This window comes from Phyllobates terribilis, unplaced genomic scaffold (assembly GCF_046119375.1).
Source record: "Phyllobates terribilis strain yellow unplaced genomic scaffold, ASM4611937v1 Scaffold_4__5_contigs__length_816908805, whole genome shotgun sequence".
NCBI classification, from domain to species: Eukaryota; Metazoa; Chordata; class Amphibia; order Anura; family Dendrobatidae; genus Phyllobates; species Phyllobates terribilis.
In genome coordinates, this window is record NW_027362764.1 from 346,868,539 (window position 1) to 346,894,149 (window position 25,611).

At 44.4% G+C, this 25,611-nt stretch overlaps 1 protein-coding gene across 1 annotated transcript; it reads right to left on the reverse strand.

The window, feature by feature from the left end:
- Positions 1-24,389: 24,389 nt before the first annotated feature.
- On the reverse strand, positions 24,390-25,539 carry LOC141264656 (uncharacterized). The gene is made up of 2 exons (XM_073676925.1): positions 25,129-25,539; positions 24,390-24,959 (listed from the first exon to the last, which is right to left on the reverse strand). Exons 1-2 carry the CDS (start codon positions 25,537-25,539, stop codon positions 24,390-24,392), a joined length of 981 nt encoding a protein of 326 aa, XP_073533026.1.
- Positions 25,540-25,611: the final 72 nt, after the last annotated feature.

Below are 25,611 nucleotides of genomic sequence, written 5' to 3' on the forward strand. Positions count from 1 at the left end.
CCTAATTGGAGCAAGTTTTAAATAAGTAGCACAGTGAATGTGGACAGAGCAGGAGAAATTGCCGTGAACACAGCAGGGGAACAGCTGACGTTACTGAACCCCAATAACACCGCAGCAAGTGTTGACTGTGCAGACAGCACTTCCGAGCGCCAACTGGCGGTGCTGGAGCCCAGGGATAAGAATAAAAACAGAGGAGCCAGAGGTGTAATTGGAGCAACTTTAAAATGTTTAGTACAGTGGATGTGGACAAAGCAGGAGAAATTGCCGTGAACACAGCAGGGGAACAGCTGACGTTACTGAACCCCAATAACACCGCAGCAAGTGTTGACTGTGCAGACGGCACTTCTGAGCGCCAACTGGCGGTGCTGGAGCCCAGGGATAAGAATAAAAACAGAGGAGCCAGAGGTGTAATTGGAACAACTTTAAAATGTGTAGTACAGTGGATGTGGACAAAGCAGGAGAAATTGCCGTGAACACAGCAGGGGAACAGCTGACGTTACTGAACCCCAATAACACCGCAGCAAGTGTTGACTGTGCAGACGGCACTTCTGAGCGCCAACTGGCGGTGCTGGAGCCCAGGGATAAGAATAACAACAGAGGAGCCAGAGGTTTTAATTGGAGCAACTTTAAAATGTGTAGTACAGTGGATGTGGACAAAGCAGGAGAAATTGCCGTGAACACAGCAGGGGAACAGCTGACGTTACTGAACCCCAATAACACCGCAGCAAGTGTTGACTGTGCAGACGGCACTTCTGAGCGCCAACTGGCGGTGCTGGAGCCCAGGGATAAGAATAAAAACAGAGGAGCCAGAGGTGTAATTGGAGCAACTTTAAAATGTGTAGTACAGTGGATGTGGACAAAGCAGGAGAAATTGCCGTGAACACAGCAGGGGAACAGCTGACGTTACTGAACCCCAATAACACCGCAGCAAGTGTTGACTGTGCAGACGGCACTTCTGAGCGCCAACTGGCGGTGCTGGAGCCCAGGGATAAGAATAAAAACAGAGGAGCCAGAGGTATAATTGGAGCAGCTTTAAAATGTGTAGTACAGTGGATGTGGACAAAGCAGGAGAAATTGCCGTGAACACAGCAGGGGAACCGCTGACGTTACTGAACCCCAATAACACGGCAGCAAGTGTTGACTGTGCAGACGGCACTTCCGAGCGCCAACTGGCGGTGTTGTAGCTCAGGGATAATACTGAAAACAGAGGAGCCAGAGGTGTAATTGGAGAAACTTTCAAATCTGTAGTAGTGAGAATGTGGACAGAGCAGGAGAAATTGCCGTCCGCACAGCAGGGGAACAGCTGACGTTACTGAACCCCAATAACACGGCAGCAAGTGTTGACTGTGCAGACGGCACTTCCGAGCGCCAACTGGCGGTGTTGGAGCTCAGGGATAATACTGAAAACAGAGGAGCCAGAGGTGTAATTGGAGAAACTTTCAAATCTGCAGTAGTGAGAATGTGGACAGAGCAGGAGAAATTGCCGTCCACACAGCAGGGGAACAGCTGACGTTACTGAACCCCAATAACACGGCAGCAAGTGTTGACTGTGCAGACGGCACTTCCGAGCGCCAACTGGCGGTGTTGTAGCTCAGGGATAATACTGAAAACAGAGGAGCCAGAGGTGCAATTGGAGAAACTTTCAAATCTGTAGTAGTGAGAATGTGGACAGAGCAGGAGAAATTGCCGTCCGCACAGCAGGGGAACAGCTGACGTTACTGAACCCCAATAACACGGCAGCAAGTGTTGACTGTGCAGACGGCACTTCCGAGCGCCAACTGGCGGTGTTGTAGCTCAGGGATAATACTGAAAACAGAGGAGCCAGAGGTGTAATTGGAGAAACTTTCAAATCTGTAGTAGTGAGAATGTGGACAGAGCAGGAGAAATTGCCGTCCGCACAGCAGGGGAACAGCTGACGTTACTGAACCCCAATAACACGGCAGCAAGTGTTGACTGTGCAGACGGCACTTCCGAGCGCCAACTGGCGGTGTTGTAGCTCAGGGATAATACTGAAAACAGAGGAGCCAGAGGTGTAATTGGAGAAACTTTCAAATCTGTAGTAGTGAGAATGTGGACAGAGCAGGAGAAATTGCCGTCCGCACAACAGGGGAACAGCTGACGTTACTGAACCCTAATAACACGGCAGCAAGTGTTGACTGTGCAGACGGCACTTCCGAGCGCCAACTGGCGGTGTTGGAGCTCAGGGATTACAGTTCAGGTGGTAGAAACATGAACAGAACAGGAGACCTGGATACTGTTGCCAACCAATTATTTATTCTGGAAGAGGACTGGCAAATTCATGAGAGATCCAGGCCTTGTTCATTTTGAGAAAAGTAAGCCGGTCAACGTTATCGGAGGATAGTCGCATGCGACGGTCTGTTAGTACACCACCTGCGGCACTAAAGACGTGTTCCGATAATACACTAGCAGCAGGGCAAGCTAGCACCTCCAATGCATACTGACTAAGCTCTGGCCATGTATCCAGCTTACAGACCCAAAACTTGAAGGGAGAAGAGCCGTCTGGGAGTACACTAAGAGGGCAAGACATGTAGTCTGTCACCATCTGACGGAAACGTTGCCTCCTGCTGACTGGAGCCGTCTGTGATGGTGTAGACATTTGTGGCGGCGGGGACACAAAACTTTGCCACATTTCGGCCATACTGGTCTTGCCTTGTGCTGAGGAGCTGCTTCTGCTCCCTCTTTGTGCAGAGCTTCCTCCACTGCCTCGATGCACTGAGCTGCTTTGTAAAGCACTAGCAGCACTGCTCTCGGTTGGAATGGAGAACATGATGGAATGCACCAGTGCGTCTTGGTACTCCCGCATTTTACGCTCCCGGTTCAACGGTGTTATGAGGCTTTGTAAGTTGTCCCGGTAGCGAGGATCTAGGACACCCAATAATCAGCCGTGTTGAGAATGTGGGCGATGCGGCGGTCGTTTCTCAGGCACTGCAGAATGAAATCAACCATGTGCTGCAGACTGCCAACTGGCCAAGAAACGCTGTCCCCTGCTTGAGGCGTGATCTCTGCCTGCTCTGCATCACCCCACCCTCGCTCTAGATACTGACTACTAGAGCATTGTGTACCTCCCTCCTCTGGACAGATGTCTTCCTCATCCATTGACTCCTCCTCATCCTCCTCACAAAGTGTCCCCTGCCTAGGCCTTTGTGAGGAACCACGTTGCGCAGACTGTAGAGAAGCAGATGGCATTTGTGACTCCTCATCCTCCACCTCTTCCAAAACCTCGTCCCTTAGTGCTTGCAGTGTTTTTTCAAGCAGGCAGATAAGGGGGATAGTCATGATGACTAGTGCATCATCTGCACTCGCCATCCGCGTGGAATAATCGAAGGCACGCAAAACGTGGCAAATGTCCTTCATAGAGGCCCACTCAGTGGTGGTGAAGTGTGAACGGCGCGCACTGCGACTTGTTTGCGCCTGCTGCAGCTGGTACTCCATTACTGCTGCCTGCTGCTCACACAACCTCTCCAACATATGTAACGTTGAATTCCACCTGGTGGGTAGGTCACATATGATGCGATGTTCCGGAAGACGTAATCGACGCTGCAAAGCTGCAATGCGTGATCTTGCATTGCTGGAACGCCGCAAGTGAGCGTACTCTATGCGGACCTTGTGAAGCAGTGCATCAAGATCCGGATAGTCCCTCAAAAAACTCTGCACGACCAAGTTGAGCACATGTGCCAGACATGGGATGTGAGTGAGGTTGCCTAGGCCCAGAGCTGCAACCAGATTTCGGCCATTGTCACACACTACCATGCCTGGCTGGAGATTCGCTGGCACAAACCACACGTCGCTCTGCTGCTTGATGGCATTCCAGAGCTCCTGCGCTGTGTGGCTTTGATTCCCCAAAGAAATTAATTTTAATACGGCCTGTTGACGTTTGGCCACGGCTGTGCTCATATCGGTCATCATAACAGGTAACCGTTCACGGGTCGATGTGGAGGTAGACCGTGACGGCTCCTGCAGCGCTGATTCAGAGGAACTGGAGCATGAGGAGGAGTCAATGTGTACAGACTGGATTCCTGCAATCCTTGGAGTTGGCAGAACACGTACAGCGCCACTCTCAAGATTTGTACCCGGCTCCACAACATTTACCCAATGGGCAGTGAGGGAAAGGTATCGTCCCTGTCCATGCTTACTGGTCCACGCATCGGTGGTCAGGTGGACCTTGCTACTGATGGCGTTTTGTAGCGCATGTTTAATTTTTCCCTCCACATGATGTTGCAGGGCAGGGACGGCTTGCCTGCTGAAATAAAAGCGGCTGGGCACGTTGTATTGTGGGACTGCCAATGCCATAAAGTTACGGAATTTGTCAGTCTCCACCAGCCTGAATGATAGCATTTCAAGGGCCAGTAGTTTAGCAATGCCAGCATTCAGAGCCTGTGCTCGGGGGTGGTTTGCCGAGTATGGGCGCCTTTTCTCCCATGCCTGTGCTAACGATGGCTGTAGACTGGCCTGGGAGTGTGAGGATGACTGGGAAAGTGGTGCTGTGGGTGGAATTACACTGTGTCTCTGTACAACAGTGCCAGAGATTCTTCCATGGCGATCCTGTGAGGAAGCCGAACCAGCTGTGTGTGAGCTGGAGGAAGAGGCTACAACATGAGCTGAAGAGGTGGTAGGTGGCGCTGTAGGTTGGCCTAGGTCTTCAGTGTGTTTTTATAACTCCACCACGTGCTTGGTCCGCACATGTTTCCACATATTTGTGGTATTGAGGTTGCTGACACTTTTCCCTCTTTTCACCTTCTGATTACACAGCTTGCATTTGACAAAGCAAATGTCATCTGCAACTGTGTCAAAAAAGGACCAGGCACTGCAAGTCTTGGGAGCGCCCGCTTTGGATTTTGGAAGAGCCATGCTCCTAATGGGTGCCGAAGTGGAGGCTACAGGCAACCAAGTCTGCCCCCTCCCTCTCCCTCCTTTTTGGGCCGTTCGGGGAATCTCTTCCTCAGAGCTGCTCCCACCACCTTCCTGTCCCTCACGCCATGATGGGTCAAGGACCTCATCATCTACACCACCCTCTTCAAACAACTGCTTCTCCTGGGTAGTCTCGACAGCACAGTACGCACCAGAAAGTGGCACCTGAGTCTCATCAACAGATGCGTACTGAGGTGTGCTGCTGACCATAGGCACTGGCCCACCCGCCTCTTCAGATCCAGAGAGACAAAACGGTTGCGCATCACTGCATACTACCTCTTCTTCAAATTCTAGAATTCTGCTTGGCTGGCCCCCTCTTTCCAAGCAAAGAGATTCAGAGAACAGAAGTAGAGATGGCTCCTGTCCAGGGCTCTCTGACTGCCTGGGCAATTTGGCAGGTGGTGAAGAGACAGATGTGTGCTCTTCAGTGCTCAGGACCTGAGAGGATCTGGAACTAATTGAAGTCGATGCATTAGCTGCCATCCATCCGACAACGGCTTCAATTTGGTCCTCGCGCAACAGTGGGGTATGGCTAGCTCCTACAAAGCTGCGCATAAAGGACTGTTCCCTGGTAAAACTGGGGGATGCTGAGTCACTGGTGCCCGCAGCAGGCACAGAATCCCCACGTCCTCTCCCTGCAGGCACAGAATCCTCACGTCCTCTCCCTGCAGAAACTCCACGCCCACGCCCACGACCACATGCCTTACTCCCTGCCTTCTTCATCTTGGTAGACTGATAAAGATAGGCAGAAAAGTACTAAGGGCTTAGTGTGCTTATTCCTGAACAGCTGCTAACAGGTATAAGAAACACTAATTTTATAAAGTGTGGACTAGACTTTAATATGAGCTAATGTGGCCTACACAACTGTAAAGTGGAGTGTTTGGTGAACTTTATTTAGGTTTTTTTTTGTCACAAAAAGACACTGGATGTGCCTAAAGATGTAATAACGATAGTATCACAAACTTTTTGTAGCTATTACAATGTAGGAAGGTAACCTACAATGCAATAGATGAGGCTGCAAAAAATAGGCTAATACTAATCTGGCTGGGGCTGCAGGGCCCAATGCTGCAGAAAGGCTCCTCTATCTACTTCTATATAGTGTGTTTGGAACCAATTTAGCTGAATACGGATGGAACCACCACACTAATAGGAGATATCAGGAAAAATTATGAATTGGCAATAAAGGACAATGTATGAGGCAGTGACAGACACTGAGTGCACTACAACCAGACGGGGTTGAAGCACACACTACAGGGTGAGCTGCACTCACACACCAGACCTTGCAGACAGCGGTGAACAGTACAGATGCAGAGCACTGTGCACTAGTGCTGCAAGACGGAAAAAAAATTCTCTATCTACTCCTATATAGTGTGTTTGGAACCAATTTAGCTGAATACAGATGGAACCACCACACTAATAGGAGATATCAGGAAAAATTATGAATTGGCAAAAAAGGACAATGTATGAGGCAGTGACACACACTGAGTGCACTACAACCAGACTTAGCTGAAGCACACACTACAGGGTGAGCTGCACTCACACACACAGACCTTGCAGACAGCTGTGAACAGCACAGGGAACTGTGCACTAGCGCTGCAAGGCACAGTGATTTAGAAGGTATCTTGGGTAAAGCAGTATAGAGCAAATAGGTAGCTAAAACTGTCCCTCAGAACAACAGCGTCCTAGCCCTAACTGAATTCACAGCAGAGTGAGCTCAAAATGGCGGCGGCGGCTTTTATAGTGCATCATGACATCATTTCAGCAGCCAATCACAGCCATGCCATTAGTTAAGATGCCTACATGCCTAACAGGATGTGTCCACACTTCTTAGGATCCTCATTGGCTGAATAAAATGAAAATGGCTCATTGCATTATGGGAACTTCCGATTCCGGTATACGATATTGCAAAAGTATCGGAATTAAGTATCGGAATTCCGATACCGCGAATATCGGCCGATACCCGATATTTCAGTATCGGAATGCTCAACACTATCAATGACATTTCCCCTATCTGAAAGTCTGATAAACGGCGGAAAAATTACTAAGTACCCCAAAAATTTTATTTTAGACTTTTTTCAATTTTACCCCCGTGGGATATATATTCCACCCACAAACATTTGGAACTCTCCTGGGGTACACTCACACATATTATTCCCTCATTTAGTGTATATTTTCACAAAAAAGTGAAATTTTCAAAAATCCAGAAAATTGGCTAAAAACGACTAAATATCAAGGACTCATTGGGCGAATCGGTCTGGAACTGAAATCGGAACGCTCACTGACATTTCCCCTATCTGAAAGTCTGATAAACGCCGGAAAAATGACTAAGTCCCAAAAAAAAAATTTTATTTGACTTTTTTCAATTTTACCCCCGTGGGATATATATTCTGCCCACACACATTTGGAACTCTCCTGGGGTACCCTCACACATATTATTCCCTCATTTAGTGGATATTTTCACAAAAAAGTAAAATTTTCAAAAATCCAGGAAATTGGCTGAAAACGACTAAATATCAAGGACTCATTGGGCGAATCGGTCTGGAACTGAAATCGGAGCGCTCACTGACATTTCCCCTATCTGAAAGTCTGATAAACGCCGGAAAAATGACTAAGTCGAAAAAAAAATTTTTTGAAACTTTTTTCAATTTTACCCCCGTAAGATATATATTCTGCCCACACACATTTGGAACTCTCCTGGGGTACCCTCACACATATTATTCCCTCATTTAGTGTATATTTTCACAAAAAAAGTGAAAATTTCGAAAATCCAGAAAATTGGCTGAAAATGACTAAATATCAAGGACTCATTGGGGAAATCGGTCTGGAACTGAAATGGGAACGCTCAATGACATTTCCCCTATCTGAAAGTCTGATAAACGGCGGAAAAATTGCTAAGTCCAAAAAAAAATTTTTTTCAACTTTATTCAATTTTACCCCCGTGGGATATATATTCTACCCACACACATTTGGAACTCTCCTGGGGAACCCTCACACATATTATTCCCTCATTTAGTGGATATTTTCACAAAAAAGTGAAATTTTCAAAAATCCAGGAAATTGGCTGAAAACGACTAAGTATCAAGGACTCATTGGGCGAGTCGGTCGTGAACTGAAATCGGAACGCTCAATGACATTTCCCCTATCTGAAAGTCTGATAAACGGCGGAAAAATTACTAAGTCCAAAAAAAAAAATTTTTTAACTTTATTCAATTTTACCCCCGTGGGATATATATTCTACCCACACACATTTGGATCTCTCCTGGGGTACCCTCACACATATTATTCCCTCATTTAGTGGATATTTTCCCAAAAAAGTGAAATTTTCAAAAATCCAGGAAATTGGCTGAAAACGACCAAAAATCAAGGACTCATTGGGCGAATCTGTTAGAACCTTGCTCTTAGATTTTTTCCTTTGCTGGTCACATGACCTTGTTGGCCTATTTAATCCTGCTCCGCCCTTCTGGCTTTGCTGGACTTCATTGTATATCTACTTTCTAGCTAGCCTGTGCTCTGTGTCTTGCTCTGTTAGTTTGCTTGGTCTACGGACCTCTATGTTCTATATATTTTGTTTGTTCGTCTGTCTGCTACTATTTCTGTTAGGAGGTGTCCCATATTCCTCCCAGTCCTTAGTACTTGTAGGGATTCCTTCCCCACATCTATAGGTCTCCGTACAGACTAGCTTACGACTTTAGCAGGTCTGATCGCAGGATCAGGTTCCCTGTTACATCGTAGGGATTAAGCTGAGTTCTATTGCAGGGACAGATCTCCTCTCTTTCCTTAGCTCTGGTAGCAGAACATAACAGAAAGTCCAGCCAGCAAATTCTCTAAGGAAAGATTTTTCTGTTCCATCATGGTGTCGGTTCAGGATTTGGCTCATCGCCTGCAGGGACTCTCTCTGGAGGTGGCCGAGCTCCGTCAGCACGTGTGTAACTGTCCTGGAGCACATTTCTTGGAGCCTAAGGTATGTTTGCCGGATTTATTTTTTGGTGAACACCGAGAATTTTTTTCATTTAAAAATGCTTGCTTATTGTATTTTCGTTTGAGACCCAAGTCCTCTGGGGATGAATCCCAGCGCGTAGGGTTCATAATGTCACTTTTGCGCAAAGAGCCTCAGGAGTGGGCCTTTTCTTTGCAACCTAGTGATACATGCTTCAGATCAGTGGATAGTTTTTTTTTTGCTTTGGGCCTATTATATGATGATCCTGACCGTGTCGCATCAGCTGAGACTGAGTTGAGACGTTTAAAACAAGGATCAGGTAATGTGGAAAAATATTGTACTCATTTCCGTCGGTGGTCTACTCAAACAGGGTGGAACGATTCTGCTCTGAAAAGTCTATTTCTTGCTGGGCTCAGTGAAAGGGTTAAAGACCTGCTAATTGCTTATCCTACACCTGAAGATTTGCAACAGGCTATGCAATTAGCTATACGGGTGGATAGAAGACTGCGTGCAAGGGTTAATGAGAGCAAATCCTCTGCTATGTCAGTTTCTGGTTATGAGAATGTATGTACTAACAGTGGTGAACCGATGGAGATTGGATCGGTGGCACCTCGCTCTCAAGAAAAAGATCGTCGATTTTTTGAAGGCTTGTGTTTCTATTGCGGAAAATCTGGTCATTTGATTAAAGGCTGTGAGCTTCGTATGAAGAAAGAAAAAAAAATGGTCAGTCACGCCCGTATTGCCTGTTTAAATTCCAAGGGTATATTTTTAGCTGCTTCCACGATTGCTCAGAAAAAAGTAATGGAATTTCGGGTGTTTGTTGATTGCGGGTCTACTCTGAATGTAATTGATGGGGGATTCTTGGAAAGACTCAATTTAAAACCCGAACCTTTGTCATCCCCCATTGCTGTGGTTTCTGTGGATGGTTCCCCTTTGAAGAATATTACTCTCAAGGTCAGTGAATTTCCTCTCACTATTAATGGTGTTCACCATGAGAAATTGGATTTGGTAGTGTTGAATAACTTGCCTTCTCCAGTAATATTGGGATTGCCCTGGTTAAAATTTCACAATCCTGTACTGGATTGGTCTACCAGTGAAATTAAATCCTGGAGCCATAAATGTTATGACAAGTGTTGTAACGGGCGTATTGCAGCTTTGGATAGGGGAGAATTGCCTGTTCCTATTCAGGATTTTTGGAGAGTTTTTTCTGAGAAGGAATCGCAGGTTTTGCCTCCCCATAGAGACTATGATTGCTCTATTGAATTTGTCCCTGGAGCGACTCTTCCTAAAAGTCGTTTACTTAACCTTACTATTCCTGAGAAGAAGGCTTTGGAGGAATACATACAGACAAGTATGGCCGCCGGTCACATTAGGCCCTCTAAGTCTCCTGTGGCGGTTGGATTTTTTTTTGTAAAAAAAAAGGACGGCGGTTTACGTCCTTGTCTGGATTTTCGTGAGATTAACAAAATTACTGTACGCAATCCTTACCCACTGCCATTGATTCCTGATCTGTTTAACCAGTTAATGGGGGCCAAGTGGTTCTCTAAAATTGACCTTAAGGGGGCATACAATCTGTTGCGCATGAAGGAGGGTGACGAATGGAAGACTGCTTTTAACACTCCTGTGGGTCATTTTGAGAATCTGGTTATGCCTTTTGGTCTTACCAATGCTCCTGCATTTTTTCAGAATCTTATTAATGACATCCTTGGGCCTTTGATCGTCAAAAATGTGGTTGTGTATTTGGATGACATTTTGATTTATTCGCCGAATCTGGAGTCTCATTGGCGGAGCGTACGTGAGGTATTACAGTTATTAATGGACAATTCGCTTTTTGCTAAGCTGGAGAAATGTGAATTCGCTGTACATAGAATTCGTTTTTTGGGTTACATTATCTCCAGCGAAGGTTTTGAGATGGACCCGGTTAAAGTTCAAGCTATACAGGAATGGCCTAGGCCTATTGGTTTGAAATCGATACAGAGGTTTTTAGGTTTCGCCAATTATTACAGAAAATTCATAAAAATTTTTTCTAGTATTGTCAAACCTCTGACCGATCTCACCAGGAAAGGTGCTGATGCGGTTCAGTGGTCTGCTGAGGCCATTGAAGCTTTTGTGTATCTCAAGGAGAGGTTCACCTCTGCTCCCATCCTTATGCAGCCTGATGTGACTAAGCCGTTTTTGGTTGAGGTTGATGCTTCCTCTGTGGGGGTTGGAGCAGTATTGTCTCAGGATAACGGGGATGGATTACATCCCTGTGCCTTTTTTTCAAAAATTTTTTCGGAGACTGAACTGAATTACGATATTGGTAATCGGGAATTATTGGCTATTAAGCTCGCATTTGAACACTGGCGCCACTTCTTGGAAGGTGCGGAATTTCCTGTTCAGGTTCTTACGGATCATAAAAATCTGATATATCTTGATGCTGCCAAGCGCCTGAATGCCCGTCAGGCTAGGTGGGCACTGTTTTTCTCGCGGTTTAATTTCTCCGTTACTTACATCCCTGGTACTAAGAATGTTAAGGCGGATGCCTTGTCTCGCAGTTTTTCTCCCATAGTCGGTGTTGAGAAAGAGGAGAACATTTTACAAGAAGGTGTTGTGATAGCTGCTTTAGACTCCGTTTTGGAAGATGAGATTCTTAAAGCACAGGAGAATGCCCCTTCTAACACTCCTCATGGGAGGTTGTTTGTGCCTGGGACCTTTAGGAGAGATTTGTTTGTTGAGTGTCACGAATCTCGGTTGGCAGGTCATCCCGGAATCTCTGAGACCAAGAGACTGGTGGGTCGCAGTTTTTGGTGGCCTGGATGGCAGAAGGAAGTCATTAAGTGGGTGCGCCAATGTACTATATGTGCTAGATCTAAGTCCTCACATACTCCTGCTGCGGGGTTGCTTTGTCCTTTGGAGGTCCCCAGTGCTCCTTGGACACATTTGGCTATGGACTTTATAAATGACCTTCCCCCCTCTGAGGGTTTTACTGTCATCTGGGTGGTCGTGGACCGTTTTAGCAAGATGTGTCACTTGGTTCCCTTCGTCAAACTGCCCTGCGCTAAAACTTTCGCTAAGGCCTTTGTCAAGGAAATTGTCAGACTTCATGGCGTTCCTACTGACATTGTTTCTGATAGGGGTCCTCAGTTCGTGGCTCGTTTTTGGCGTGCCTTTTGTGACAGGTTGGGAATTCATTTGTCGTTTTCGTCCGGATATCATCCTGAATCTAATGGCCAGACAGAAAGGAAAAACCAGGATGTTGAGCAGTTCTTGCGTTGTTTTGTGGCAGACAATCAAGAGGGGTGGTCTGAGTTTCTGCCACTTGCTGAATTTGCTCTGAACAATCATACATCTTCTTCTGCTGGTTGTTCGCCTTTTTTTTGTTGTTCTGGGAGACATCCGTCGTTTGGGTCGTTCTCCAAGTTGGGATCTGCCGTGCCTGAGGAGGAGAATTTTTCCGGTGATTTGGAGAGAGTTTGGACGGATGTGCGTGGTAATCTTCAGGAGGCCAACAGAAAATCTAAAGACTACTTTGATAGGAAACGACAGGAGGTTTTGTTCGCTGTTGGTGACATGGTTTGGTTGTCCTCTAGGAATCTGCGGTTGAGGATTCCTTCTAAGAAATTGGGTCCCAAGTTTGTAGGGCCCTTTAAGGTGCTTCAAGTTGTCAACCAATCTGCTGTTAGGTTGGAGGTTCCTACCTCCTGGAGAATTAATCCGGTATTTCATGTCTCTCTGTTAAAAAAAAGCTGTTGTGTCGGATGGTGACGCCTCTGCCTCTTTTCCTCCGGTGGTGGAGGACGGGGAATATGAAATTTCTCGCATCCTTGACTCTAGACGGTATAGAGGTAGTTTGCAGTATCTTGTGGCCTGGAAAGGTTTCGGACCCGAGGATAACTCTTGGGTGAGGTCAGATGATGTTTCCGCGTCCAGACTTATCAGAGCGTTTCACAGGAGATTTCCTGATAAGCCTGGTCCTAGGGGATCCGGAGGATCCTCTTAGAAGGGGGGGTACTGTTAGAACCTTGCTCTTAGGTTTTTTCCTTTGCTGGTCACATGACCTTGTTGGCCTATTTAATCCTGCTCCGCCCTTCTGGCTTTGCTGGACTTCATTGTATATCTACTTTCTAGCTAGCCTGTGCTCTGTGTCTTGCTCTGTTAGTTTGCTTGGTCTACGGACCTCTATGTTCTATATATTTTGTTTGTTCGTCTGTCTGCTACTATTTCTGTTAGGAGGTGTCCCATATTCCTCCCAGTCCTTAGTACTTGTAGGGATTCCTTCCCCACATCTATAGGTCTCCGTACAGACTAGCTTAGGACTTTAGCAGGTCTGATCGCAGGATCAGGTTCCCTGTTACATCGTAGGGATTAAGCTGAGTTCTATTGCAGGGACAGATCTCCTCTCTTTCCTTAGCTCTGGTAGCAGAACATAACAGAATCGGTCTGGAACTGAAATCGGAACGCTCACTGACATTTCCCCTATCCGAAAGTCTGATAAACGCCGGAAAAATGACTAAGTCCAAAAAAATTTTTTTTTCAACTTTTTTCAACTTTAACCCCGTGGGATATATATTGTATCCACGCACATTTGGAACTCTCCTTCGGTACCTTCAAACATATTATCCCTCATTTAGTGTATATTTTCACAAAAAAGTGAAATTTTCAAAAATCCAGGAAATTGGCTGAAAACGACTAAATATCAAGGACTCATTGGGCGAATCGCTCTTGAACTGAAATCGGAATGCTTACTGACATTTCCCCTATCTGAAAGTCTGATAAACGCCGGAAAAATGACTAAGTCCCAAAAAAAATTTTTTATTTGACTTTTTTCAATTTTACCCCTGTGGGATATATATTCTACCGACACACATTTGGAACTCTCCTGGGGTACCCTCACACATATTATTCCCTCATTTAGTGTATATTTTCACAAAAAAGTGAAATTTTCAAAAATCCAGGAAATTGGCTGAAAACGACTAAATATCAAGGATTCATTGGGCGCATCGCTCTGGAACTGAAATCAGAATGCTCACTGACATTTCCCCTATCTGAAAGTCTGATAAACGCCGGAAAAATTACTAAGTCCAAAAAAAAAAATTTTTCAACTTTATTCAATTTTACCCCCGTGGGATATATATTCTACCCACACACATTTGGAACTCTCCTGGGGTACCCTCACACATATTATTCCCTCATTTAGTGGATATTTTCACAAAAAAGTGAAATTTTCGAAAATCCAGAAAATTGGCTGAAAATGACTAAATATCAAGGACTCATTGGGCGAATCGGTCTGGAACTGAAAACGGAACGATCAATGACATTTCCACTATCTGAAAGTCTGATAAACGGCGGAAAAATTACTAAGTCCAAAAAAAAAAATTTTTCAACTTTATTCAATTTTACCTCCGTGGGATATATATTCTACCCACACACATTTGTAACTCTCCTGGGGTACACTCACACATATTATTCCCTCATTTAGTGGATATTTTCACAAAAAAGTGAAATTTTCAAAAATCCAGGAAATTGGCTGAAAACGACTAAATATCAAGGACTCATTGGGCGAATCGGTCTGGAACTGAAATCGGAACGCTCAATGACATTTCCCCTATCTGAAAGTCTGATAAACGGCGGAAAAATTACTAAGTCCAAAAAAATTTTTTTTTCAACTTTATTCAATTTTACCCCCGTGGGATATATATTCTACCCACACACATTTGGAACTCTCCTGGGGTACCCTCACACATATTATTCCCTCATTTAGTGGATATTTTCACAAAAAAGTGAAATTTTCAAAAATCCAGAAAATTGGCTGAAAACGACGAAATATCAAGGACTCATTGGGCGAATCGGTCTGGAACTAAAATCGGAACGATCAATGACATTTCCCCTATCTGAAAGTCTGATAAACGGCGGAAAAATTACTAAGTCCAAAAAAAAAAATTTTTCAACTTTATTCAATTTTACCCCCGTGGGATATATATTCTACCCACACACATTTGTAACTCTCCTGGGGTACCCTCACACATATTATTCCCTCATTTAGTGGATATTTTCACAAAAAAGTGAAATTTTCAAAAATTAAGAAAATTGGCTGAAAACGACTAAATATCAAGGATTCATTGGGCGAATCGCTCTTGAACTGAAATCGGAATGCTCACTGACATTTCCCCTATCTGAAAGTCAGATAAACGCCGGAAAAATGACTAAGTCCAAAAAAAAAAATTTTTTAAACTTTTTTCAATTTTACCCCCGTGGGATATATATTCTACCCAAACACATTTGGAACTCTCCTGGGGTACCCTCACACATATTATTTCCTTATTTAGTGGATATTTTCACAAAAAAGTGAAATTTTCAAAAATCCAGGAAATTGGCTGAAAACGACTAAATATCAAGGACTCATTGGGCGAATCGCTCTGGAACTGAAATCGGAACGCTCACTGACATTTCCCCTATCTGAAAGTCTGATAAACGCCGGAAAAATGACTAAGTCCCAAAAAAATTTTTTTCATTTGACTTTTTTCAATTTTACCCCCGTGGGATATATATTCTACCCACACACATTTGGAACTCTCCTGGGGTACACTCACTCATATTATTCTCTCATTTAGTGGATATTTTCACAAAAAAGTGAAATTTTCAAAAATCCAGAAAATTGGCTGAAAACGACTAAATATCAAGGATTCATTGGGCGCATCGCTCTGGAACTGAAATCGGAATGCTCACTGACATTTCCCCTATCTGAAAGTCTGATAAACGCCGGAAAAATTACTAAGTCCCAAAAAAAAAATTTTTCAACTTTATTCAATTTTACCCCCGTGGGATATATATTCTACCCACACACATTTGGAACTCTCCTGGGGTACCCTCACACATATTATTTCCTTATTTAGAGGATATTTTCACAAAAAAGTGAAATTTTCAAAAATCCAGGAAATTGGCTGAAAACTAATAAATATCAAGGACTCATTGGGCGACTTGCTCTGGAACTGAAATCGGAACGCTCACTGACATTTCCCCTATCTGAAAGTCTGATAAACGCCAGAAAAATGACTAAGTCCCAAAAAAAAAATTTTATTTGACTTTTTTCAATTTTACCCCTGTGGGATATATATTCTACCGACACACATTTGGAACTCTCCTGGGGTACCCTCACACATATTATTCCCTCATTTAGTGTATATTTTCACAAAAAAGTGAAATTTTCAAAAATCCAGAAAATTGGCTGAAAATGACTAAATATCAAGGACTCATTGGGCGAATCGGTCTGGAACTGAAAACGGATCGATCAATGACATTTCCCCTATCTGAAAGTCTGATCAACGGCGGAAAAATTACTAAGTCCAAAAAAAAATTGTTTTCAACTTTTTTCAATTTTACCCCCGTGGGATATATATTCTACCAACACACATTTGGAACTCTCCTGGGGTACACTCACACATATTATTCTCTCATTTAGTGGATATTTTCACAAAAAAGTGAAATTTTCAAAAATCTAGAAAATTGGCTGAAAATGACTAAATGTCAAGGACTTATTGGGCGAATCGGTCTGGAACTGAAATCGGAACGCTCACTGCCATTTCCCCTATCTGAAAGTCTGATAAACGCCGGAAAAATGACTAAGTCCAAAAAAAAATTCTTTTCAACTTTTTTCAATTTTACCCCCGTGGGATATATATTCTACCAACACACATTTGGAACTCTCCTGGGGTACACTCACTCATATTATGCTCTCATTTAGTGGATATTTTCACAAAAAAGTGAAATTTTTGAAAAATCTAGAAAATTGGCTGAAAACGACTAAATATCAAGGATTCATTGGGCGCATCGCTCTGGAACTGAAATCGGAACGCTCACTGACATTTCCCCTATCTGAAAGTCTGATAAACGCCGGAAAAATGACTAAGTCCCAAAAAAAAATTTTTTATTTGACTTTTTTCAATTTTACCCCCGTGGGATATATATTCTACCCACACACATTTGGAACTCTCCTGGGGTACCCTCACACATATTATTCCTTCATTTAGTGTATATTTTCACAAAAAAGTGAAATTTTCAAAAATCCAGAAAATTGGCTGAAAACGACTAAATATCAAGGACTCATTGGGCGAATCGCTCTTGAACTGAAATCGGAATGCTCACTGACATTTCCCCTATCTGAAACTCTGATAAACGCCGGAAAAATGACTAAGTCCAAAAAAAAAATTTTTTAAACTTTTTTCAATTTTACCCCCGTGGGATATATATTCTACCCACACACATTTGGAACTCTCCTGGGGTACACTCACACATATTATTCTCTCATTTAGTGGATATTTTCACAAAAAAGTGAAATTTTCAAAAATCCAGAAAATTGGCTGAAAATGACTAAATATCAAGGACTCATTGGGCGAATCGCTCTGGAACTGAAAACGGAATGATCAATGACATTTCCCCTATCTGAAAGTCTGATAAACTGCAGAAAAATTACTAAGTCCAAAAAAAATAATTTTTCAACTTTATTCAATTTTACCCCCGTGGGATATATCTTCTACCCACACACATTTGTAACTCTCCTGGGGTACACTCACACATATTATTCCCTCATTTAGTGGATATTTTCACAAAAAAAGTGAAATTTTCAAAAATCCAGAAAATTGGCTGAAAACGACTAAATATCAAGGACTCATTGGGCGAATCGGTCTGGAACTGAAATCGGATCGATCAATGACATTTCCCCTATCTGAAAGTCTGATCAACGGCGGAAAAATTACTAAAGGCCCTGTCACACATAACGAGATCGCTAGCGAGATCGTTGATACGTCACGGGTTTTGTGACGCAACAGCGACATCGCTAGCGATCTCGCTACGTTTGACCGGTAGCAACGATCAGGCCCCTGCTGCGAGATCGTTGATCGTTACAAAGCTCCCTGGACCATTCCTGGGTCGTTGCACTCCCGCTGGGCAGTGTGCATCGCTGTATTTGACACCTAGCCAACGACCTCGTCCAGCGATTCAGAACTGAGACATGTAGGCGTGTATAAATTGGACTATTCCGCGCCCCTCGTCCCCGATTGGTGGTCGCTACGGCGTTCTCATTTCCGGACGCGCATAAAGAAGGCAACAGAATAGCGATTCCGTCCTTTGTTTCTGACCTCGTGCTTTATTGCAGATCCTACCAGAGTTCTCCGGGCTGCTAATATCCGTTCATTGGACTAGTGCTGATTTTTGCGGATCATTGCAGCGTTCTCCAGCTGTGACTCCGCTTTGAACATATCAGACATCTTTAGTAAGGTAGGTATTGTTTGAGGTCTCAGATGCGTTTCCATTTTTATTCTTTTATCACATTTACTAATTATCTGTTCTCTTTGCTTTTCAGGGAGGGAGGGCTTGGCTTCTATTTGTATATATATATATGTATGCTTTTGCATGGGCAGATATTTTAGGTGTCTCATGCACATGCACCCACGTAGCGCATTTTCTGTCATGCTCACTAACAGAATGGAATATGGTTTTCCATGATATTTTTTATATACAGTTTCAATACTTGTGTTAATTGTTTTGTTGAAAGTGTTCTCATCTTTTCATGTTATGTTTGCAGTTTGCACATCATGGACGACGGGCAGTGTGCTATTGTGGTTGCTGCATTGCTGGTTGAGGAAGCTCGGCGTCAAGATGAGGCACGAGAGCTACAGAGGCGTTCCAAACGAAAGCGTCGCATGTGGACCAGAGAGTGGCTGCAGAAGAGGTCTGAATTGTCCCACATGCAACTTGTAAGAGAGCTTCAGGAGAAGAATCCTCATGATTTCCGCAACTATCTGAGGATGTCAGAGGAATCTTTTAAAGAGTTATTGGAACGAGTTACGCCACGTATTCAACGGAAGGATACAGCGATGCGTGCTGCCATTCCGGCAGATGAAAGATTGGCAGTCACACTGAGATTCCTGGCCACCGGACGCTCACTCCAAGACTTGCATTTTTCTGCAGCCATTTCAAGGCCCATGCTCAGTGTTCTAATCCCGGAGACATGTAATGCAATTTACCACAGTCTACGTAGTTACATACAGTTTCCCAACACGGAGGAGGAATGGAAAAAGATTGCCTCTGATTTTGAGCAGCTGTGGCAGTTCCCTAACTGTGGTGGGGCTTTGGACGGGAAACATGTCCGAATCACTCAGCCACCAAATAGCGGATCCTATTTTTATAATTATAAGGGCTATTTCAGCATCATCATGATGGCCCTTGTTAATGCCAATTACGAATTTATAAATGTAGATGTTGGCATGAACGGCAGGGTTTCTGATGGTGGTGTTTTAGAGCACACACTTTTTGGAGAGCGATTGGACAACTGTGACCTACACTTGCCTCCCAACTCAGAGACTACAGGTGACCTTAATTTTGTTTTTGTCGGCGATGAAGCCTTCCCACTTCATCCCAATCTTATTAAACCATTCCCGCAAAAAAGTCTTACCCAGGAAAGAAGAATTTTCAATTATCGTTTGTCAAGGGCACGTCGTGTTGTCGAAAATGCCTTCGGTATCATGGTCAACCGCTTCAGAGTTTTTCACACGCCAATTAACATGAAGCTTACATCAATAGACTCTGTTGTTTTGGCCTGTTGCACACTTCACAACTTTCTTCGTCGACGTGATGCAATTACGTACTGTCCGCCTGGCTTCGTGGACTCTGTGGACCTAGCCAATGGGGAAGTGGAGCTCGGTGAATGGCGTTCAAACGATCCTGCAATTGCAGGCCTTCAACCAGTGGGATATGGCAGAAACACCCAGGATGCGAAAACCAGCCGCGACAACTACTGCCAGTATTTTAACGGTCCTGGTGCTGTTACTTGGCAACATCAGAACTTATAGTGGGCAACTACTGACAATTATACACTACTTTCAGTTTTGTATTGATTTGTGTAATAAACTGTGTTTAACTTTGCAAAAGATTTGTTTATCATTGTTTCAATAGTAAGGGCCCGTATACACATACATGTACTCCAGGGGCGGACATAGAAATCATGGGAGCTCATAGCAGAAGTTATAATTGGGACCCCCCCCACAAAAAAAAAAAAAGAAAAAAGAAAATAATTGTTGGGGACACAGAAGAGCAGATCCCACAACCTTCCAGCCTTTCTTCCTTTCTGAACTCCTAAATTACTCTTTCATAGCCCCATAAAAATGTGATGCCAACAAAAGTGTCCCCCTTAACACAGTATGATACCCCGATGGTGACTTCCTCCTTTTTAGCCTCCACATGCACAGTGTAATGACCCTAATGTATCACATGAGCCATGTATGAGGGAGGTGGAGTCGGAGTAATGGAAATTGAGGAGTCGGTTTGGCTTATCGACTCCGCAGCCCTGTATACCAGGATGGGAGAGCACACAGTATAATGCAGCCCCCCATAGGGTAAAAGGCAGCCCCAGTCCTCCAGTATTATCAGTACTGACTGATTTACAAAAATATATAAATACATACTTACTACTCCAGAATGGGGGAGACTGCTATGGGGTCCGCTGGCTCACGGGCCCCCTACGGCCACGGGCCCCATAGCAGTTATGTGGCCTGCCACCAATGGTGGTACGCCACTGTTGTACTCGTATGTATACATCCATATACACATCCATATACACATACATATTCAGATACATAAAAATCTACACCCATATCCACACTTATATACAGATAACCAGATATACACACACATACTCACAGACACAGAAGTATGCATACCTACATAAAAATATAGATACATATTTCTACATAAAACCACCTAAACACCAGTATTCCTGTGTGACCGTCACAATAGAGACACTGCTGCGTTCTACAGACGTCGCATTATCAATACAGCGTCTCTAGTCCGACACGCTAATAATTCAAGTCACAATAGGGTTCTCTAATAAACCGCGGGTTTATTGGCGACGTTCATGCGTCGTGGGCGTGGTTACCGACGTTCATGCGTCGTGGGCGGGTCTAACGACGTAGTTGCGGCCTAGCTTATTAAGAGCATTATGGCATCCAGGGTCAGGGCATCTCCTTGGGGTGATGCTGAGGTGTGCTACCTTGTGGAGCACCTGGATGCACTTGATTATGAGTGCCATGTGCACTCTGAGCATCCAGTGCTCCATAAACAGGCGGTGCTGCAGAGGATCGGTCGGGGCCTGGTCCGGAGATTTGGGGTGCAGCGCTCTGCTACACAAATCCGTAAAAAGCTGGCGGACCTGAAATATAGGTCTGCCGACCGAATCGTCAGCATCCGGTCACGGACCCTGCCCCGCCGTGGTGAGTGGTTTTAAAATATGTTAACACAATATATGGCAGCACATTAGTTACAACTGCAATCACCTTAGATATCTAATGTTATTTGTTTTCCAGCGCCTGCAGCCCCAGAGCCCCCAAGGGAGTCACCTCCAGCCCTGGAGCCCCAGCAGCATTCCTCTGCCAGCTCGCCAGCATCACTCCGTGATATAGGTGCAGCTTCATCTTTCGGTAATGCTTTGACATAAAATACGGTCCATACAACTTGGAAAGTATAGGGCTGTCATGTACTATTAAGTGTTGTGTCTTTCTCTAGCCGGTGGTGCCAGGGGATCCGGGTGGTCCTTAAGCTCGTCATCATCCGAGCAACCTGAAAACCGTAAGTGTTAAATACCAAACATGTACCTGATAGGCTGTGTGCCCACGATGCGTTTTTTAAGGTGTTTCTGCAGCGTTTTTGCTGCTGTGGAAACGCATTAAAAGCGCATGGTAGAAGGTCTGCCATGTTCCCCAATGATAATCCGCATGTGCTGTGCACATGCTGCGGAAATTTCCGCTGCACATTATCATTGCGGAAAAAAACGCAGCACTACCAATTATTTTGCATAAGGTGGTTTTTTTGCGCCGCCATTGACTTGCATTATAATGCGCCAATTCCGCAATACTGCATCTGTACTTGCGTAATTAGCGCGTTCTAATGTGCGGATGGTACCCGGGAGTGGTGCATCGTGGGCACATAGCCTTAATTTGATGAATGTACAGAATTATTGGACTTTTAAGTTTAACTATTACCTCCGTAGAAATCCCAACACTACAAGATCTCCTGGCGTCACAACGGAGACTGAGTGAAGAGATCCACCAGCACGGAGTGATGCTGGCAAGATTTGTGGCAGCCCATGACCGTCACGGCAGCCAATAACTTATTTTTTGTTATGTAGTTGATATTATTTGGTTGGTTATATTTTTTATATTTTTATAAAAAAAAATTAGTTTATATCCACTATTGTGTACACTTTGTTACATCTAATCCTATCCTGTGTGATACTGCCTGACGGGTTGTGTATCTAATCCTATCCTGTGTGATACTGCCTAAAGAGTTGTGTATCTAATCCTATCCTGTGTGATACTGCTTGACGGGTTGTGTATCTAATCCTTTCCTGTGTGATACTGCCTGACGGGTTGTGTATCTAATCCTATCCTGTGTGATACTGCCTGACGGGTTGTGTATCTAATCCTATCCTGTGTGATACTGCCTGACGGGTTGTGTATCTAATCCTATCCTGTGTGATACTGCCTAAAGGGTTGTGTATCTAATCCTATCCTGTGTGATACTGCCTGACGGGTTGTGTATCTAATCCTATCCTGTGTGATACTGCCTGACGGGTTGTGTATCTAATCCTATCCTGTGTGATACTTCCTGACGGGTTGTGTATCTAATCCTATCCTGTGTGATACTGCCTGACGGGTTGTGTATCTAATCCTATCCTGTGTGATACTGCCTGACGGGTTGTGTATCTAATCCTATCCTGTGTGATACTGCCTGACGGGTTGTGTATCTAATCCTATCCTGTGTGATACTGCCTGACGGGTTGTGTATCTAATCCTATCCTGTATGATACTGCCTAAAGGGTTGTGTATCTAATCCTATCCTGTGTGATACTGCCTAAAGAGTTGTGTATCTAATCCTATCCTGTGTGATACTGCCTAAAGGGTTGTGTATCTAATCCTATCCTGTGTGATACTGCCTGACGGGTTGTGTATCTAATCCTATCCTGTGTGATACTGCCTGACGGGTTGTGTATCTAATCCTATCCTGTGTGATACTGCCTGACGGGTTGTGTATCTAATCCTATCCTGTGTGATACTGCCTGACGGGTTGTGTATCTAATCCTATCCTGTATGATACTTCCTAAAGGGTTGTGTATCTAATCCTATCCTGTGTGATACTGCCTAAAGAGTTGTGTATCTAATCCTATCCTGTGTGATACTGCCTGACGTGTTGTGTATCTAATCCTATCCTGTGTGATACTGCCTGACGGGTTGTGTATCTAATCCTATCCTGTGTGATACTGCCTAAAGAGTTGTGTATCTAATCCTATCCTGTGTGATACTGCCTGACGTGTTGTGTATCTAATCCTATCCTGTGTGATACTGCCTGACGGGTTGTGTATCTAATCCTATCCTGTGTGATACTGCCTGACGGGTTGTGTATCTAATCCTATCCTGTGTGATACTGCCTAAAACAAGCAGTGCAGGGGCAGTAAAGCCCACTCCAAAGTCGGCTTTCACACCCTCCTGCTTATTGATGTTATCAGCTGAAGTTGTGTAGGGGCAGGAAAGCCGTCTGAAGTCGGCTTTAATAGCCGCCTGCAAATTGATGTTATCAGCTGAAGTTGTGTGGGGGCATGAAAGCCGTCTGAAGTCGGCTTTAATAGCTGTCTACTAATTGATGTTATCAGCTGAAGTAGTGTAGGGGCAGGAAAGCCGTCTGAAGTCGGCTTTCATTGCCGCCTACTTATTGATATTATTAGCTGAAGTTGTGTGGGGGCAGGAAAGCCGTCTGAAGTCGGCTTTCACAGATGCCAGCTAATTCAAGAAGAAGAGAGAAGAGGAAAGAATAGGAACATAGTATGAAAACTATAAGGAAGACCTAACATGTTGATCCAGAGGAAGGCAAAAAAAAACCATGCTCCGTTTTGGGAAAAAAAATTCCTTCCTGACTCCACATACGGCAATCAGACTAGTTCCCTGGATCAACGCCCTATCAAGAATCTAGTATATACAACCTATAATCTGAGTCAGACTCATAGTGCATGGTATGGCAGATCATTGCCATACCGTGCACCATGACTATGACCCCAAAGACTAAAAGAAGGGAAGTAGGAAGAGGAGGGGAAGAAAACCAGCTGTGAAGAAGACCAGAGGACACAGGGAAAAGACAGAAGACAGGTGATAAAGCCTGGAGCCGGAGGAGGAGAAGGGGAGGAGGTGATCACCAGCGGAGAGCAGGGATGGGAATAGACGGTAGAGAATGGAGGGGAGGGAACGGAGATTGGGAAGGGATCGGAGGGCAGGGATGAGGGGTCCCACCCTCGGGAAGAGGTAAAGCAGAAAATAAGGCAACCAAAAAACATTTTTATTTCAATCAGGGTGAGATCAGAGGGCAGGGGTAAAGTTAAAAAAGAGGACAATAAACCTTGTTTTTATAAACAAACAAAAATATAAACAATTTTAACAATTTAAATAAGTATTAAATTAACAATATTTACAAAATTATAAAAAAAAATTGAAATGAAACATCACTACAGTTCTTCATATCGATTACCTGTATTTGTGTATCCGTGCCTGGGGGAAACAAAAGAATCAGAACACATGGGATACTGTGGGGGGGGGGCAAGGCTTTGTGGACGCCGGATCCTCTGCACTGGTGTGCTGTGAAGTGGGTCCGGCCTATGGGTCCAAGAATGTTGTTGAAAATGGCCAGGGTCAATCAGAGTATGTACAGTAGACGTTTCATTAAGTTCACCGGCTGCCGCTTTATTTAAAGTCTCAAACATGACCCTTTCTGCATGCGCCCTCTGTCGGTCATCCAGCCTCTGTAGTCTCTCGCCAGCATATGTTGCAAAGCTGTCCCGCTTGGCCTGGGTCTGCAGAAGTAGAATCTTGTTCGCCAGAGATACTAGATCTGGCGATGGCGGCAAGCTGGCCTTTCTTTTCCTTGATTTTCTCTGTCGCCGAGGCACAAGGTCTTCACTTGTAGAGGCCATAGGGTCTTCATTCACCGATGCCATAGGTTCCTCATTCCTTGACATAACACTCGCCTCCTCCATACCACGTTCCGTAGCCGAGATGTCGTCATCTTGCCAATGGTGCTGTGGGAACACAAAAATAAAGTTAAGATTTGGTTACAACATCCAGCAGGTATGTTATGACCAGCATGGGTACACGTGCACTAAAAAACAAATATGAGGGGCGGCTAAACTATGGCATGTACATTGAAAGTATAAATGCTATTTACAGGGAAGCAAAGAAGGTACTTACATCTTCAACAGGGGAGTCAGTCCGTATGTCGGGGTCTTCTTCCGGGGTCTGCCGTATCGTACACGCCATTCGCCGAGGTAGCTCCTGGTCATGGGTGAAGGCAAGCAAATCATAATACCATAATGTCGGCACATAAACCTCATCTGTGCCGGTACCTGACTTCTTTGATTTCTCCACCCGGTTGAGTTCTTTCTTATATACGGTACGTAGACCCTGGATCTTTCTCTTCACCAGCTCTTCATCCACCTTCTCGTTGGGGCCATGCCTTTTAAAGAGGGAAATCAATTGCTGGTAGGCCTCCCTCTTTTTCTCTCTATTGCAGTAGTCTGTTGATTTTATTTGCCAAAGGCACGGCAGGGAGCGGTAGAGGTCAATCATTTCCCTCCCAAACTCTTCACTTTTGAAAGCCATCTGAAAAGGATAGCAATACAGTGAGCATACATGAAACATTTTCAAACAAAGTAAAAAGTACTACACACCATT

Bases quoted from the DNA above. Each gene is read 5' to 3' on its own strand.
- LOC141264656 (XM_073676925.1), bottom strand. From the start codon at position 25,539: ATGGCTTTCAAAAGTGAAGAGTTTGGGAGGGAAATGATTGACCTCTAC. The intron at 24,960-25,128 runs GTAAGTACCTTC...GTGTTCCCACAG, and splicing joins CTGACTCCCCTGTTGAAGAT to CACCATTGGCAAGATGACGA.